The 17,635-nt window shown below is 44.1% G+C and overlaps 1 protein-coding gene and 1 long non-coding RNA gene across 2 annotated transcripts; both read right to left on the bottom strand.

The window, feature by feature from the left end:
- Nucleotides 1-111: 111 nt before the first annotated feature.
- On the bottom strand, nt 112-949 carry LOC121847180. Its single transcript, XR_006084124.1, has 3 exons — nt 681-949; nt 334-440; nt 112-163 (listed from the first exon to the last, which is right to left on the bottom strand). It is a non-coding gene; the product is annotated as an uncharacterized LOC121847180 (long non-coding RNA).
- A 785-nt stretch (nt 950-1,734) lies between these two features.
- Nucleotides 1,735-16,090, bottom strand: si:dkey-185m8.2 (trichohyalin). Its single transcript, XM_024373490.1, has 6 exons — nt 15,831-16,090; nt 15,081-15,615; nt 14,205-14,428; nt 8,470-8,681; nt 7,912-8,246; nt 1,735-7,789 (listed from the first exon to the last, which is right to left on the bottom strand). Exons 1-6 carry the CDS (start codon nt 15,880-15,882, stop codon nt 2,317-2,319), a joined length of 6,831 nt encoding a protein of 2,276 aa, XP_024229258.1. The 5' UTR covers nt 15,883-16,090; the 3' UTR covers nt 1,735-2,316.
- Nucleotides 16,091-17,635: the final 1,545 nt, after the last annotated feature.

Raw genomic sequence — 17,635 nt, 5'->3', positions numbered from 1 at the left:
CACACATGGTGATATTTCCTCCCCGTTGGCCTGGCAAATCCACAGTAGCTCTGTGACCGATGATATTCCGACCCCGCCTTCTGCATTTGGTCAGGTTGAAGCCAGCCTCATCCACATATACAAAGTTGTGAGAGGGTTCACTTGATTCCAACTCCATTATACACTATATCCCAGAACACACAGTTGAATTTGTTTTGGTAAGGAAGAGTGACATAAAATGTACATATATTGCATGTTCCTTCCACAGCAATGGAAATGTGTGCAGTTTATGCTTACTGTACTATGTATCACTATAAAATGTTGCTGTAAAGTAGTTACATAGATATGTTTTACCTGTACATGCTGGTACCGTAGCTCCTTAGCTCATGGTGCAAATAGCCTCCTCCTGTTGAGGTGTGAAAAGGCGTCCTCTGCCACCGGTTTGAGGTAATCTTGCAATCCTATGTGGGGAAAAATGCAGTGATGCATCGCACACTTTCACATAGACAAAAACTATGTGAACACACATTTTACTGTAAAACATACAGGTGGGTGCATGTAAGGTGCAGTATGTATCTGTATAGAGTATATTTCTGTATGCTGTGAAATACAAGTGGACTACTGTAATATGAAGCATTGTAGGAAGTATACAGTATACTGCTTATATACAGTAACAGTGCACTGTACATTGGTGGACATACCTGTTCTCTCTCCGAAACGTTTGAACTATTGAGGACACGGTTGATCTCCCAATCTTCAGCTGCACCTGTCGACCAGCCTCAGCCATTGCAAGGCCATGATTGACAACATGGTCTACAATAGTGACCCTTATGTCATCAGATATGCGCCTATGTCCTCTTCTGCCTCTTCCTCTGTTTTGCCTTCCACCACGCATCCTTGCTCCTCTTCTTCCTCCTCTTGGCTGTTGACCCTGTTCGTTTCCTGGTCCATCCATTATTGGAAAATTGCAACTCTGTGTTGTGGTCTGTCTATATATGCTTGCCAATTGATTCTTCATGAGATGCACCTTTGAGCAATTTAGACAACTGGTTGATTGTTGGTTGAACTAACACTTTACATTCCTTCATGAGTGAGGGTCAATTTCACCTGCACGATTCATCAATTCACGTTTTTGTACAAAAGGTCTAATAGAAATGTGTAAAACTATGCTTGACAGTTTATGACAAATAGTTCAACAGTTTTGCATGTAATGGCTTATGCAAGGAACTAATGCCTAGATGTTTTGAGGGGTAAGACTATTCAACAGAGAACCATCTACTATATTTTGATCAACATGACATGAACAATTGATGATGTGGAAAAAAGCTGACACTTGTACATTATCAATTGCAATTTGTTCAAAGGAATAAGAAATTGCTTTAATGATGTGCACAAGTGACTAGATGATTTGGAATTTGTACAAGTAGTATCAAGAATTGCACTTTTGATCTAAGAAATGCACCAAAGCGACTGAGAAAAACTGTAATGGGATTAGTTTTCCAAGTTTTTCTTCTATTTTTATCAATGTGCCTGTTTTCACAAAGCATCTCAGTGTAGGAGTGTTGATCTAGGATCAGTTTAATCTTTTAAATCTCAACGAGTAAGATTGCATGGACAAGGGGGGACCTAATCCTAGATCAGCACTCCAACTCTGCAATACTGTGGATACGGGCCCTGGCCCACTATGACCCTGTATACATTAGCCCACTTCATATTTCACTTATGATGTCTCAATTAAATGTACTGGTGCTTGGACACATTTTAACTAATTTAATACAATTTATTATCAACATGTTGAACATCAGCATCTTGAAACACTCCATCTGCCGTCCACAGAAAGTGATACAAGATCTCTATCTTGTGGAGAAACTATGAACTCACATATTGTAAATCCAACTTTTTAACCTATAAGCAGTCTTATGGGTCATTCCGTGCGAAACTGGAACAAAAAAGACCACAAGATTTTGGATCTTTCTGAAATGTAATACATGAAAAAGTCCCTTTGGAGCAAGCATGTTTGGTAAATGTTTGACATTTGTATGTAAAAGGATTGTCAAGGAACAATTCATTGAAGTTAGAATATTTGTGACATTTGTGAACGACTCATCTGTGATTTATTTTGCTTCTGTAGTTTGACTCTGTATTTGGTAACTGTAACATATCTCCTGATTAATGAATGATATTTTATATAAAAAAATATTTAAAAAATACACATGAAATTAAACATCCCGCCATTGGCCTATTCGCAAAGATTTCAAACAACTGATCATTTCCCTCTCATATCATCCCAGTCCATCCTTTGTCTCTCCATTCATCTCTACTCATCCCAACTGAAGATCAGTCTCCATTACATTGATAGTTTCCTGCCACCATCTCCTCTATCTTCTCCATTAGCTCTGCTGTTTGAGAGTTGTTCTTCCTGCTGGCCAGAATATGGTATCTACCGCCGCATTGTCCCACGAGCCACTGGAGGTCCCCATTCCTCAATATGTGCTGCTCCGCACTCTCCCCTAAAGCTTCCCCCCACGTGAACAGCACCATAGTGCGACGCCAAATATCTTCCCCGAGCACACTCATATGGTGTTCCACCGCTCTCCGATACTTCTGTGTGAATGACAGGTAGGCTGGTAGGACCAGGAGGATCGCGTGGGGACCTGGGTGGGACAGGGAAACACTATGGAAGATGTTCTGGAACTGTGTTGGGTCTGTGGTGACGGAGGTGTTGCCGTCTGGTCCGTTACGCCACTTTAGCCCAAGTGGTTCTACCACACTGACCTGTCTTCCAGCGATTTGTCCCCGCCATGGCATCGAGATGGACTCACCTGGGTGTGAGGCCTCTCTGCCCAGGATTGTGTACCCTGCTGGGTGACGGGAGGACCAAGTCTCCCCTAACAGTACCAGCCTCAGCTCAGACCTTTGGATGCGTTTAGTGTTTTCCACACTGGGGCCTGGACTTAGAGTTAACTTTAAGTCTGAGATAACGTTTACATCTTCAATTTCCTTATAATTATCCTCCTCATCCTCCTCTTCACATATTCTCCCCCTCTTTTTACATTCTTCCGGCCATATCTCATCCTGGCTCCCTCTTTTTAACAGAAGACACTCCTTCCCTGTGTTCTGAAGATCCCCTTCCTGTTTGGGATGCTCTCTATTTCTCTCCTCATCTCCCTCTTCTTCTATCTCCTCTTTCGTCTGTTCTTCCAGATTCTGTCTAGCCTCCTCTTTGTCTTCTGGCGCTGCCATTCTTTCAAACTGACTGTTATTGTTTAAGATTGTAGACGAGGCACATTCCATCATCGTCTGATCTTCCCGGTCTGTGATGCTTCCACTCCTCTCTGGTTCTTTTCCCTGCAGTTCCCGTCCTTCTTTCTCCACCACTCCTACTTCCTGGTACATCATATGGGAATCCTCTATACCCTCTAGTGTCACATTATCACATCTTGTTGTCATGCCACAGACATCTCCTCCTTGTGCTTCATGGCTTGGTATCAATCCGTTAGGCTCTCTGATCTCCACGTCATAATCTCTGCCATCCGGATCTTTTTCAAAATGGTTAACTTCTTGCTCCTTTTCCTCGAATCCATTATTCGTATTCCTCTGTTCATGCTCTCTCCTCTCTAGTTCTGTTTCAAGTCTTTCTAGACGCTGCTCCCAATTCCTCAACTCTTGCATTTTGTCTTCAAAACCTTCCTCTCTGTTCCTTAGCTCTTGTTGATGGTTTTCCACCTCTCTCTCCAGCTTTTCCATGCCTTGGCTCCTGTTGCTCATATGTTTCCCTTGAATTTCTAACTCTGTTCTCCATTTCAGTAACTCTTGCTCTCCATTCTTCAAATGGTGTTCTCTGTTTTCAAGTCCTTGTTTGCTGTCTTTGATCTCTTTCTCTCTTTTTTCCAGAGCTTGTCTGTGCTTCTGTATTTCTTCTTCTCTATTCTCCAGGTGAAGCTCCCTTTTCTCAAGGTCTTGTTGTATATTTTCCAATTCTTCTTGTCTTTTGTCCATGTCGTGCTGTCGGTTGTTCATATCCTCTTCCTGGTTTTCCAACCCTTGTTCTCCACATCTCAAATCATGTTCTCTGGCCCTCAGTTCTCTCTCTCTTTTTTCCAGATCCTCTCTCTGGTTCTGATGTTCTATCTTCCCACTCCCTTGTTCATTTTCCCTTTCATCCAGCTCTAGTTGACGGCTGTCCTGTTGTCGCTGCAGGTTTTCTAGATCCAGCTCTATTTTCTTAATATTTTCTTCCGAAGTCTTTAAATCATATTCCCTACTATCAAGTTGGTTCTTTCTGTTTTGCAGCTCTTTTTCTATTTTCTCCACATCTTGCTCCTTGCTGCAGATGTTTTGTTCTTTGCTTTCAGACTCTTCTTCCTTTCTTTTCAAGCATTTTTCTCTGCTCCACAACTCCTGTTTCTGTTCTTCTTGTCCTTTCTGTCTTGTTTCAAGATCTTCCTCCCAGTTCTTTACTTCTCGTCTTCTACCTTCCAACTCTTCGTCTCTTTTCACTAGCTCTTCCTTTCTTTTCACAAGCTCTCCCTCTCTTTTCACTAGCTCTTCCTCTCTTTTCACTAGCTCTTCCTCTCTTTTCACTAGCTCTCCCTCTCTTTTCTCAAGTTCTTCCTCTTTTTTCACTAGCTCTTCCTCTCCTTTCACTAGCTCTCCCTCTCTTTTCTCAAGTTCTTCCTCTCCTTTCACTAGCATTTTATCTCTATTCACTAGCTTTTCCTCTCCTTTCACTAGCTGTTCTTGTCTTTTCACTAGCTTTTCCTCTTTTTTAACTTGCACTTCCTCTCTTTTGAATAGCTCTTCCTCTCTTTTCATTAGCTTTTCCTCTCCTTTCACTTGCTCTTCCTGTCTTTTCACTAGCCCTTCTTCTCCTTTTCCTAGCTCTTCCTGTCTTTTCACTAGCTCTTCCTTTCTTTTCACTTGCTCTTCCTGTCTTTTCACTAGCCCTTCTTCTCCTTTCACTAGCTCTTCCTTTCTTTTCACTAGCTTTTCCTCTCCTTTCACTAATTCTTCTTCTCTTTTGAATAGCTCTTCCTCTCTTTTCAATAGCTCTTCCTCTCCTTTCACTAATTCTTCTTCTCTTTCGAATAGCTCTTCCTCTCTTTTCACTAGCTCTTCCTCTCCTTTCACTAATTCTTCTTCTCTTTCGAATAGCTCATCCTTTCCTTTCACTAGCTCTTCCTCTCTTTTCATTAGCTCTTCCTCACCTTTCACTAATTCTTCTTCTCTTTTGAAGAGCTCTTCCTCTCCTTTCGCTAGATTTTCCTCTCTCTTCACTAGCTTTTCCTCTCCTTTTACTAGCAATTCCTCTCGTTTGACTAGCTCTTCCTCTCTTTTCACTCGTTCTTCCTCTCCTTTCACTAGCCCTTCCTGTCTTTTCAGTAGCTCTTCCTCTCTTTTCATTAGCTCTTCCTCTCCTTTCACTAATCCTTCTTCTCTTTTGAATAGCTCTTCCTCTCCTTGCACTAGATTTTCCTCTCCTTTCACTAGCATTTCCTCTCTTTTCACTAGCACTTCCTCTCTTTTAACTAGCACTTCTTCTCTTTTCAGTAGCACTTCCTCTCTTTTCACTAGCTCTTCCTCTCCTTTTACTAGCACTTCCTCTCTTTTCACTAGCACTTCCTCTCTTTTCACTAGCTCTTCCTCTCCTTTCACTAGCTTTTCCTCTCCTTTCACTAGGGCTTCTTCTCCTTTTACTAGCTCTTCCTTTCCTTTCACTAGCTCTTTCCCTCTTTTCACTAGCCCTTCCTCTTCTTTCACTAGCTCTTTCCCTCTTTTCACTAGCCCTTCCTCTCCTTTCACTAGCACTTCTTCTCTTTTCACTAGCTCTGCATCTTTTGTGTCAAGTTCACGCCCTCTGTTATCCAGCACGTCTTTACTTCTCGCTTGTTCTCGCTCCTTCTCATCATACACTCTCCCCCTTTTCTCAAGCTCTTGCTCCTTTTCCTCAGCTGTCTGTTTCAGCTCATTCTGCCTTTCTCTCAGATTCTTCTCATAGCACCCTCTTATCTCCTCCACCTGTTTCTCTCTCACCTCCTCCCCTTCTTTCATATTCTCCAGCTCCTTCTGTCTCTGGTCGTTTGTCTGTTTCAACGCAGCAACCTCCAGGTTCCGCTCTTCCATAACATGGTGGATTTCCCTGTCTTTGTGTTTTAACTGCTCTTCATATCCACAGAGCAGCTCTCTGATGTCAGCCTCCCTGCTCTCCCTCTCGGTCCTCTGAACCCCCTGGTCCTCCTCATACTCCTGACACTTCTTCCTGAGGTTGTCAATCTCTTTCTTCAATTTCACGTTCAGCTCCTGCAGTACCTCAACCTTCCCCTGGCTGTCCCTTAAGCATTCTGTCATGCCTGAAATGTTCCTTCTACTTTCTGCCTCCTTTTTCTGCAGTTGGCTGACAGCACTTTCGTGGTCTTCTAACATCAACCTCATCTCCTCTTCCTTCGTCTTGATTTCCTTTTCATATTCCTGTATCATGTTCATCCTTTCCTTCTCCATCGCGGCAGTTAAGTTTTCCAGTTCTGTTTTTGTTTGTTTAATGGTTTGCCTTAAACGGACGAGTTCTCTCTTATTTTCCCCGTCCTTTTGTATTAAGTTGTTGAGCTCCACTTCTTTCCCTCGTAACTTATCCATTGCCTCGGCATCTCTCCTACTTTTGTCCTCTGTGTGTTGCCGTTGCATTGCCACCACCTCAGACTCCTTCTGTTCATTGTTTTCTTTCAGCCGCTCATTTTCTTTCACGTTGTCAACGGATCTCGCCCTCACTTCCACAATCTCTTTTTCTTTCTCTGTAACCAATTGCTGTGTATCAGTTATTTCTTTATTTTTCTTTTCAATGATTTCTTTCAGCTTGCTCATCTCTTTCTTTTCCCTTTCATCTCTCTTTCTTTGCTCATCCCTCCTTTCTGTTTCCCTTGTCTCAGATAGCAGTCTCTCTCCTTCCATCTCTTCTGCTTTTTCATGCAGTTTTCTCTCCATCTCTTCCTCTTTTTCATGCAGTTTTCTCTGCATCTCTTCCTCATACTGTAAAAGTCTCTCCTCATACAACTGTTTTGACTCATACATCTCGTTCTGTGACGTTTTTCCTCTTCCTATCCATTCCTCTTTTTCCTTTTCTTCCAGGGCTATCCTGACTTTCAAATCCTCTGCTTCCCTCCTCCATTCCTGATGCTTCCCTCTAAACTCTTCCTCCCTCTCTTTTTTATCTCGTTCTTTCTCCCCGATGACACGCTCAAGGTCGAGCAGTTTCACTTGCTGCTCGTCAACTCGCTCTTTCAGCTCGTCAATCTCTCTCTCTCTCTCCTCTAGCTTGATGACTATCTCCTCTCGCTCCCTGCTTCTCTGATCGAGCGCAGCGATGAATCTGTAGTTTTCCGCGCCCAGATCCTGAATCTCTCTCTCCTTATCCTCCGTCAGCCACCGAATCCTCTCCTCTAGTTCGCCCATTTCGTTCTTCCTCCCATCACTCCTTTTCTCCTCCTCCTCCTCCCCTCCATCCTCCTCTTTTTCCACGCCTGACTTCCCCGGAGATTTAACTTTCTTCTTCCGATCGAAAAACCAGCGGATGCTTTTGACCTCCCTCTCCCTCATCCTCTTGAGCTCCATCTCCTGACGCTGCATCTTGTCACCAACCTCTTTGAGACGCTGGTTGAATTTCTCGTTCCTCTGTCTGGTGAGGTCGCTGACCTCCTGCACTAGCGACGAGAAGGCCTCGCACCTGTTCCCGGCCACCATCTTCTCTACCTTCTCCAGCAGGCCAGACACCTGAGCGGCGTCCCCACGCCCATTCACATTACTGATGACGTGGTACCTGTCAAGTCAAGTTGCATTATCACAATGTCTCAATACGCCTTACAGAGGAAGATTACGAATTAAATATAGGAACAAGAAACAACAACAACCAAAACAGAGAGATAAGGACAGCAGACATACCTGCTCCCACACTTCTCCACCAGCCACTTAAGGTCCCTCCCTCCACTTTGGATGTGCTGCTCAATGCCCACCCCCTCCCTCAGCTGGTCCCCATGGGTGAACAGGAGGACAGCATGCCTCCAGACCTCTTCCCCCAGGAGCTCCAGGTGTTCTCTTACAGGTGTGGAACTGACCAGGGTGTCCACCCTCAGGGTGAGGAGCACAGCGTGGGGTCCCGGGGGACACAGGGACACGCTACCCCACACCATCTCCCGCTTTACCCTCTCTGGGGTGGGGCCTGCTACTCCACCTTCCCAACCGGGGGTGTCCACTACGGTCACCAGCCTCATGGCTACCTAAAAATGGCAAAATAAAATATACATTACTGTTTCACTTGTCTCACAACACACTGACTCGCTTTTGTATTTTATTACGAGGACTGATTATGCTGATAGTGGATTTCTGAAGATAACTGTATGATATGTGGTTGTTTTTACCCATACCATAGTTGAATGCACTGACTGTTAGTCACTCTGAACATAGCGTTTAATAATGACTACAATGAAATGTAAAAACGACCTCTGCCTGGCACCGGGTGCACTCCTCCGTCACTCTCCCAGTCTGGAAGAACCCTGCTCCTTCTCCACCTCCACCCAGTATGGTGTTCCCAGCCGAGCTCTTCCCAGTCTCTCTCTCTCCCAGGAGGACCAGTCTCAGCTCTGGGAGACGACGAGTACCCTTAGAGAATGGTTGTTTCCCATCCCAATCAGAGCCCTGGGATCCAGCGTCAGCTGTCAGGGAGAGGGGGCACAAGATTTCAGGGTTGGAATATTTAGTGGTTATCAGAGTGTACTGTATGTCACATCTGTTTAGGTACTCCTATTCGTTTAAGCTTATGTATCTCCCTAGGTCCTATTTTCCATAAGGATAGTAAAATGACATAGATTGAAAAACATGATCAGAGGTTTTGAATTTAAGACAACAACGTATTTATCACACATCATTTTCGCTTTATGTTTTTTGATACAGTGTTACGCTGGTGAGGAAATATTCGAACTCAGAGAAGATAATCAAATGGGTCATACTAAATAAACACAGCAAAAATAGAAACGTCCCTTTTTCAGGGCCCTGTCTTTCAAAGATAATTTGTAAAAATCCAAATAACTTCACAGATCTTCACTGTAAAGGGTTTAAACTCTGTTTCCCATGTTTGTTCAATGAACCATAAACAATTAATGAACATGCACCTGTGGAATGGTCGTTAAGACACTAACAGCTTACAGACGGTAGGCAATTAAGGTCACAGTTATGAAAACTTAGGACACTAAAAAGGCCTTTCTACTGACTCTGAAAAACACCAAAAGAAAGATGCCCAGAGTCCCTGCTGATCTGCATGAATGTGCCTTAGGCATGCTGCAAGGAGGCATGAGGACTGCAGGCGTGGTTTGTCGTCCTCTCGTTTACTTTTTGTATTTTTCATCTTTTTGTAAATATTTCAATTTATTTTCAATCTCTTTTCCATTTTTAAATTAAATATAACTTCTGGTAACCCGCCTCACCCAATGTGACACGGATCCGCTATTGTTTAGACCAGAACCTCCATCAGAAGCTAGCCATCAGAAGCTAACCAGCTAATTCGCTACTAGCATTTAGTCATTGTTAGCCACTGCTAGCGGCCTTTACCTTCTGCACAGACACCAGACGTTTTTCTTCTTTACCTTCTGCACAGACACCAGCCAGTATCGGACTGTTTTCTCCACTACAACGCCGGATTCCTGCCGTAAACCCTGGACCATTACTCCTGATCATCACAGCTAGCTAGCTGCCACCGAGTGACCCAGCCCTGAAGCTGCTCTGTGATCACTCGGCTACTCTGCCGATGCCTCCCGGACTCTACCCCAACACGGCTAGAATCCACTACTCCACCAGATCCTTGCCGTAAGCTCTGGACCTTTGCATCGGATCATCGCTGCTAGCTAGCTGCTACCGAGTGGCTATAGTGGCTAACGTCCCTGCCCCGAAGCTAGCACCAGTTAGCCGCAAGCCATAGCTGATGCCTGATGGACTGTTCATTAATCACGGTACTCCATTTTGTTTATTTTTTGTTTGTCTATCAGCCCCAGCCTAGAACTCAGGCCCTGTGTGTAGTTAACTGACCCTTTCTGCCCATTCATCACCATTTTACCTGTTGTTGTTGTCTTAGCTGATTAGCTGTTGCTGTCTTACCCATTGTTGTCTTAGCTAGCTCTCCCAATCAACACCTGGGATTGCTTTATGTCTCTCTCAAATGTCAATATGCCTTGTACACTGTTGTTCAGGATAGTTATCATTGTTTTAGTTGACTGCAGAGCCCCTAGTCACACTCAACATGCCTCAGATACCTCCTTCGTCCCACCTCGCACACATGTGGTGACCTCACCCAGCATAACTAGCCAGTCCAGAGATGCAACCTCTCATATCATCACTCGGTGCCTGGGTTTACCTCAACTGTACCCGCACCCCACCATACCCCTGTCTGTACATTATGCCCTGAATCTATTCTACCACGCCGAGAAATCTGCTCCTTTTATTCTTTTGTCCCCGACTCACTAGGCAACCAGTTTTGATAGCCTTTAGCCATACCCTCATCCTACTCCCCTGTTCCTCGGGTGATGTTGATGTTAACCCAGGCCCTGCGTGTCCCAGGCACTCTCATTTGTTGACTTCTGTAACCGTAAAAGCCTTGGCTTCAAGCATGTTAACATCAGAAGCCTCCTCCCTAAGTTTGTTTTACTCACTGCTTTAGCACACTCCGCCAACACTGATGTCCTTGCCATGTCTGAATCCTGGTTTAGGAAGGCCACCAAGAATTCTGAGATTTCCATACCCAACTACAACATTTTCCATCAAGATAGAACTGCCAGAGAAGAGGAGTTGCAATCTACTCCAGAGATCTGTCATACTTTCCAGGTCTATGACCAAACAGTTTGAGCTTCTAATTTAAAAAATGAATCTCTCCAGAAATAAGTCTCTCACTGTTGCCACCTGTTATAAACCCCCCTCAGCTCCCAGCTGTGCCCTGGACACCATATGTGAATTGATTTCCCCCCATCTATTTTCAGAGTTTGTTCGGTTAGGTGACCTAAACTGGGATATGCTTAACACCCCGGCAGTCCTACAATCTAAGTTAGATGCCCTCAAACTCACACAAATTATAAAGGAACCCCTATCATCCGCTATCATCCAGAAGTCGAAGTCAGTACAGGTGCATCAAAGCAGGGACCGAGAGACTGAAAAACAGCTTCTATCTCAAGGCCATCAGACTGTTAAACAGACATCACTAATATTGAGTGGCTGCTGCCAACATACCGACTCAACTCCAGCCACTTTAATAATGGAAAAATTGATGTAATAAATGTATCACTAGCCTCTTTAAACAATGCCACTTTATATAATGTCTACATACCCTAGAGTACTCATCTCATATGTATATACTGTACTCTATACCATCTGCTGCATCTTGCCATCTTGATGTAATGTATCACTAGCCACTTTAAACAATGCCACTTTTATATGTTTACATACCCTCCATTACTCATCTCATATGTATATACTGTACTCTATACCATCCACTGCATCTTGCCTTAGCCGTTCAATACCATCACTCATTCACATATTTTTTTATGTACATATTCTTATTAATTCCTTTACACTTGTGTGTATAAGGTAGTTGTTGTGAAATTGTTAGGTTAGATTACTCGTTGGATATTACTGCATTGTTGGAACTAGAAGCACAAGCATTTCGCTACACTCACATTAACATCTGCTAACGTGTATGTGACAAATAAAATTTGATTTGATTTAATTTGATTTGACTAGCATCGAATAGTCCCCGCGATATGCAACTTTTCAGGGAAGTCAAGAACTAATACACTAGGTCAGTCAGGAAAGCAAAGAATAGCTTTTTTAAACAGAAATCTGCATCCTGCAGCTCTAACTCCAAAAAGTTTTGGGACACTGTAAAGTCCATGGAAAATAAGAGCACCTCCTCCCAGCTGCCCACTGCACTGAGGCTAGGTAACACTGTCACCACCGATAAATCCACGATAATTGAGAATTTCAATAAGCATTTCTCTACGGCTGGCCATGCTTTCCTCCTGGCTACCCCAACCCCGGCCAACAGCTCCGCACCCCCCGAGGCGACTTGCCCAAGCCTCCCCATCTTCTCCTTCACCCAAATCCAGATAGCAGATGTTCTGAAAGAGCTGCAAAACCTGGACTCGTGCAAATCAGCTGGGCTAGACAATCTGGACCCTCTCTTTCTAAAACTATCCACCGCCATTGTTGCAACCCCTATTACCAGTCTGTTCAACCTCTCTTTTGTATTGTCCGAGATCCATAAAGATCGGAAATCTGCCGTGGTCATCCCCTTCTTCAAAGGGGGTGACACTCTAGACTCAAACTGTTATAGACCTTATAGATCCTTATAGATCCATCCTGCCCTGCCTTTCTAAAGTCTTCGAAAGCTTAACAGATCACTGACCATTTTGAATCCCACTGTACCTTCTCCGCTGTGCAATCCGGTTTTCGAGCTGGTCACTGGTGCACCTCAGCCACGCTCAAGGTACTAATCGATATCATAACCGCCATCGATAAAAGACAGTACTGTGCAGCTGTCTTCATCAACCTGGCCAAGGCGTCCGACTCTGTCAATCACCGTATTCTTATCGGCAGACTCAACAGCCTTGGTTTCTCAAATGACTTGCCTTGCCAGGTTCACCAACTACTTCTCAGACAGAGTTCAGTGTGTCAAATTGGAGTGCCTGTTGTACGGACCTCTGGCAGTCTCTATGGGGTACTACAGGGTTCAATTCTCGGGCCGACTCTTTTCTCTGAAAATATCAACGATGTCGCTCTTGATGAGGGTGATTCCCTGATCCACCTCTATCCAGATGACACTATTCTGTAAACATCTGGCCCTTCTTTGTACACTGTGTTAACTAACCTCCAAACAAGCTTCAGTTCCATACAACACTCCTTCCGTGGCCTCCAACTGCTCTTAAATGCTAGTAAAACAAAATGCATGCTTTTCAACCGTTTGCTGCACGCACCTGCCCACCTGACTAGCATCACTACTCTGGACGGTTCTGACTTAGAATATGTGGACAGCTACAAATACCTAGGTTTCTTGCTAGACTGCAAACTTTCCTCCAACATCTCCAATCCAAAATTAAATCTAGAATCGGCTTCCTATTTTGCAACAAAGCCTCCTTCACTCATGCTGCCAAACATACCCTCGTAAAACTGTCTATCCTACTGATCCTCGGCGATGTCACTTACAAAATAGCTTCCAATACTCTACTCAGCAAACTGAATGCAGTCTATCACAGTGCCATCCGTTTTGTCACCAAAGCCCCTTATACCACCCAACACTGCGACCTGTATGCTCTAGTCGGCTGGCCCTTGATACATATTCATCGCCAGACCCACTGGCTCCTGGTCATCTATAAGTCTATGCTAGGTAAAGCTCTGCCTTATCTCAGCTCACTGGTCACGATAACAATCCCCACCCATAGCACGCGCTCCAGCATCCCCAAAGCCAACATCTCCTTTGGCTGCCTTTCCTTCCAATTCTCTGCTGCCAATGACTGGAATGAATTGCAAAAATTGCAGAAGCTGGAGACTTATATAATCCCTCACTAACTTTAAACATCAGCTATCTGAGCAGCTAACCGATCGCTGCAGTTGTACATAGCCTATCTGTAAGTAGCCCACCCAATCTACCTACCTCATCCCCATATTGTTTTTATTTACTTTTCTGCTCTTTTACACACCAGTATTTCTTCTTGCACATCATCATCTGCTCATCTATCACTCCAGTGTCAATTTGCTAAATTGTAATTACTTCGCTACTATGGCCTATTTATTGCCTTACCTCCTCACGCCATTTGCACACACTGTATATAGACTTTCTTTTTTTCTATTGTGTTATTGACTGTACCCTTGTTTATTCCATGTGTAACTTTGTGCTGTTGTTTGTGTCACACTGCTTTGCTTTATCTTGGCCAGGTCCCAGTTGTAAATGAGAACTTGCTCCCAACTAGCTTACCTGGTTAAATAAAGGTGAAAATATCTATATTTTTTAAATGTGGCCAGGGCAATAAATTGCAATGTCCGTACTGTGAGACGCCTAAGACAGCGCTACAGGGAGACCGGACAGCTGATCATCCTCGCAGTGGCAGACCGCATGTAACAACACCTGCACAGGATCGGACATCACACCTGCAGGGTGTGTAAATTTACTGAGTTTACATAGACACTTTTAAGGAACTCACTCATAAGCACAGCTCGGATGGTACCCCTCTGAGTCTGGGCCTCCATCTGTCTCTGCCTCTTCCTCCGTTCCCTCGCTCTCCTCCTCCCGTCTGCCTCCAACCTCAGGAGGGCAGGATCTGCCCCAAAATGTCCTCCCTTGTTCTCCACCATCTCCACCATCTTCCTCAGTAGCTCCCTTACCTGAGTTCCATCTCCCCGGCTCCTATTGTCCAGGACATGGTACCTGGAAGACAACAAAAAAGAAATAAAAACCTTGTTCTTGTTCTTGCCTGTCTTGCACTCAGATAGCTTTTTTTTACGTAGACAATTTTACTTGGGATATATGTTGTGATATGTGGATGTTTTGCCTACAGTACCTACCTTAGCTTAATGCACTGATGATCAATCAATCAATCAAATATATTGATAAATCCCTTTTTGCATTAGCACTTGTGACAAAGTGCTTATACAGAAACCGAGCCTAAAACCTGAGAGAGCAAGCAATGCAGATGTAGAAGCACGGTGGCTAAGAAAAACTCCCTAGAAAGGTAGGAACCTAGGAAGAAACCTAGAGAGGAACCAGGGTCTGAGGGGTGGCCAGTCATCTTCTGGCTGTGCCGGGTGGAGATTATAAGAGTACATGGCCATTAAGGCCAGATCGTTCTTCAAGCTGTTCAAACGTTCATAGATTTCAGCAGGGTCAAATAATAATCACAGTGGTTATAGAGGGTGCAAAATGTGGCATTTGGCTTTTCATAGTCGATAAGAGCGTCTGCTAAACTAAATTACTTGAATGTTAAAGTCCGTTGCAAATTAAATGTGGCAATAAAAAGTGAATGTACACTCCTCCAAGATGACAATATCAAGCAAAAAATGGCAATATTTTAATTTCATACCTGTTCCCACACCTCCGTAGCAGCTGCTGGAAGGCAGCCCCACCCGTCAGGATCCTCTGCTCCATGGGCACCACACCCAGCTCGTCCCCCCTGGTGAACAGCAACATGGTATGGTCCAACACCCCTTCCCCCAGGGACTCCAGGTGCTCCTCTATTTGCTTCCTGTAGGACTCGGTTACCGAGGCGCAGGAACGTATCACTAGCAGGATAACGTGAGGTCCGGGGGAGCACAGGGACATGCTGCGCAACGTCTCTCTCCGGACCCAGTCGGGGGTGCTGTTGAGCGGGTAGTACCATTCCCAGCCAGGGGTGTCTACCACGGTGACTCGTCTCCTGGTTAGATCGGCTCGCTTTTTCGAGCACTCCTCGGTTGGTCTGCCGCTCTCAAACCCCCCTATTCCTCCCAGGATGGTATTGGCTGCAGAGCTCTTCCCTGTTCCTTTCCTTCCCAGCAGGACTAGCCTAAGTTCTGGAAGAGGGGGAGCACTAGTTGAGGGGTTCACCTCTCTCTGCATAACACCTTGCATACTCTCATCTGTAAAGAAAGAGAGAGAATTGTATTGTACTTCCATAGTGTGACCATAAATTGAGTGACAGAATGCAGAACTGTGCCTGCTGTGACATCAGTTATTTAGACGTTTACTGATGACTTTTCAAATATTTATGTTTTTTTAGCACCTAAATCAAACAGATTCAAGCTCTAGTCAAAGTAATCATGTACCATCTACAGTAGTTTCATAAAGAACTTACCACCACCAGTTGAGACCGAAAAGGGAGGGTAACCTTCGCCCTGTGACTCCATCTCTTTTCTTTCTTTCTTTCTCTCTCTCTCTTCTTTCTCTCTCTCCTCTTGCTCTTTTCTTTGGTTGCAGCCTCTCTTTTATAGGAAGGCTTTATTCATGAGTAAAGAGCTACTCCTTCAGTCTCGGTCAACAATGCAGAGTCATAATCATTTTCTAAAGGCATCACACAGAGCCGGTTGAATGACAATGTACAAAACACAGAACATAGCGGAACACAGAATGTGGAACTTTCAAGTCACATGACCCACCTGTGGTTTTTTTGAAGCACACTCATTCTACAACACAGGAAGTAGAGAGCAGGGGATGTTTGCCTTCTTGTGAAGTCAGACCACATTTAGAGCTGGGTGGCGAGATAGAGAAACAGTGCTTTGTGGTAAGTGATGCTGTGCTCCTCTGTAGCTCACACTGCCCTGTATTAGCATTTTGGTTTAATTGTACCCTCTACGGGGTTTCAAAACTACATTCCTTTTGACATCACTGTATAATGATTTGTACTTGAATGAACAAGGACTGTATGGAGAGAATTCTGTTAACTGGGGTGTAATCAATAGTCCAAACAGTTTCGTTTTGCAACTAAAACAAGAGTTTCTATTAGACAAATTCGCGTAAGTCCTTCTCCAGTTCATTCCGTTTGTTTCCATTTAAGAAACGTTTTGCAACAGAATCGGCAGAATGAATACACCCCATGTGCCCTAAGAACATAGACAGTAGGCAGGTTTCCATTGACCCAGTTGTATGCGACAAAAGTAATGTCAACAAAAAATGTGATTGTGACATGTGTAATGGAAACGGCAGATATAGGAGTTTTATTTTTAAAGATCAACAACATTTTTATCCATTCGACAGGGGTGGATTTTATTTTGTCAAACTTTCTTTATTGCGACAAATGATATAAGGAAATTTGCCAATTTAAATAAATTAATGAGGCCCTAATCTATGGATTTCATATGACTTCAAAAAAAAAAAGTAGAGGCGTGGATCAGAAAATCGGTCAGTATCTGGCATGACCACCATTTGCCTCATGCAGCACAACACATCTCCTTTGCATATAGTTAATCAGGCTGTTGATTGTGGCCTATGGAATGTTGTTCCACTCCTTCAATGGCTGTGCGAAGTAGCTGGATATTGGTGGGAACTGGAACATGTTGTCGTACACGTTGATTCAGAGCATCCCAAACATGCTCAAAGAGAAACATGTCTGGTAAATATGCAGGCCATGGAAGAACTGGGACAATTTCAGTTTCCTGGAATTGTGTACAGATCCTTGCGACATGGGGCTATGCATTATCATGCTGAAACATGGAGTGATGGCGGCGGATGAATGGCACAACAATGGGCCTCAGGATCTTGTCACAATATCTCTGTGCATTCAAATTGTCATCAATAAAATGCAATTGTGTTTGTTGTCCGTAGCTTATACCTGTCCATACCATAACCCCACCTCCATCATGGGGCAAACCGTTCAACCACACAACCCCATACACGTGGTCTGCGGTTGTGAGGCCGGTTGGACGTACTGACAAATTCTCTAAAACGACATTGGAGGTGGCTTATGGTAGAGAAATGAACATTCAATTCTCTGGCAAGAGCTCTGGTGAACATTTCTGCAGTCAGCATGCCAATTGCACGCTCCTCAAAACTTTGGAAGACATTGGTTGTATTATGTTGTGTGACAAAACTGCACTTTTTGGAGTGGCCTGTGTAATGATCATGCTGTTTAATCAGCTTCTTAATATGCCACACCTGTTAGGT

This window comes from Oncorhynchus tshawytscha, linkage group LG09 (assembly GCF_018296145.1).
Source record: "Oncorhynchus tshawytscha isolate Ot180627B linkage group LG09, Otsh_v2.0, whole genome shotgun sequence".
In the NCBI taxonomy this organism is placed as follows: domain Eukaryota; kingdom Metazoa; phylum Chordata; class Actinopteri; order Salmoniformes; family Salmonidae; genus Oncorhynchus; species Oncorhynchus tshawytscha.
This window is presented reverse-complemented; position numbering and strand designations above follow the sequence as displayed.

Bases quoted from the DNA above. Each gene is read 5' to 3' on its own strand.
- si:dkey-185m8.2 (XM_024373490.1), bottom strand. From the start codon at position 15,882: ATGGAGTCACAGGGCGAAGGTTACCCTCCCTTTTCGGTCTCAACTGGT. The intron at 14,429-15,080 runs GTATGAAATTAA...GTTGTCTTCCAG, and splicing joins CTACGGAGGTGTGGGAACAG to GTACCATGTCCTGGACAATA. The intron at 7,790-7,911 runs GTATGTCTGCTG...TTGACTTGACAG, and splicing joins GTGGAGAAGTGTGGGAGCAG to GTACCACGTCATCAGTAATG.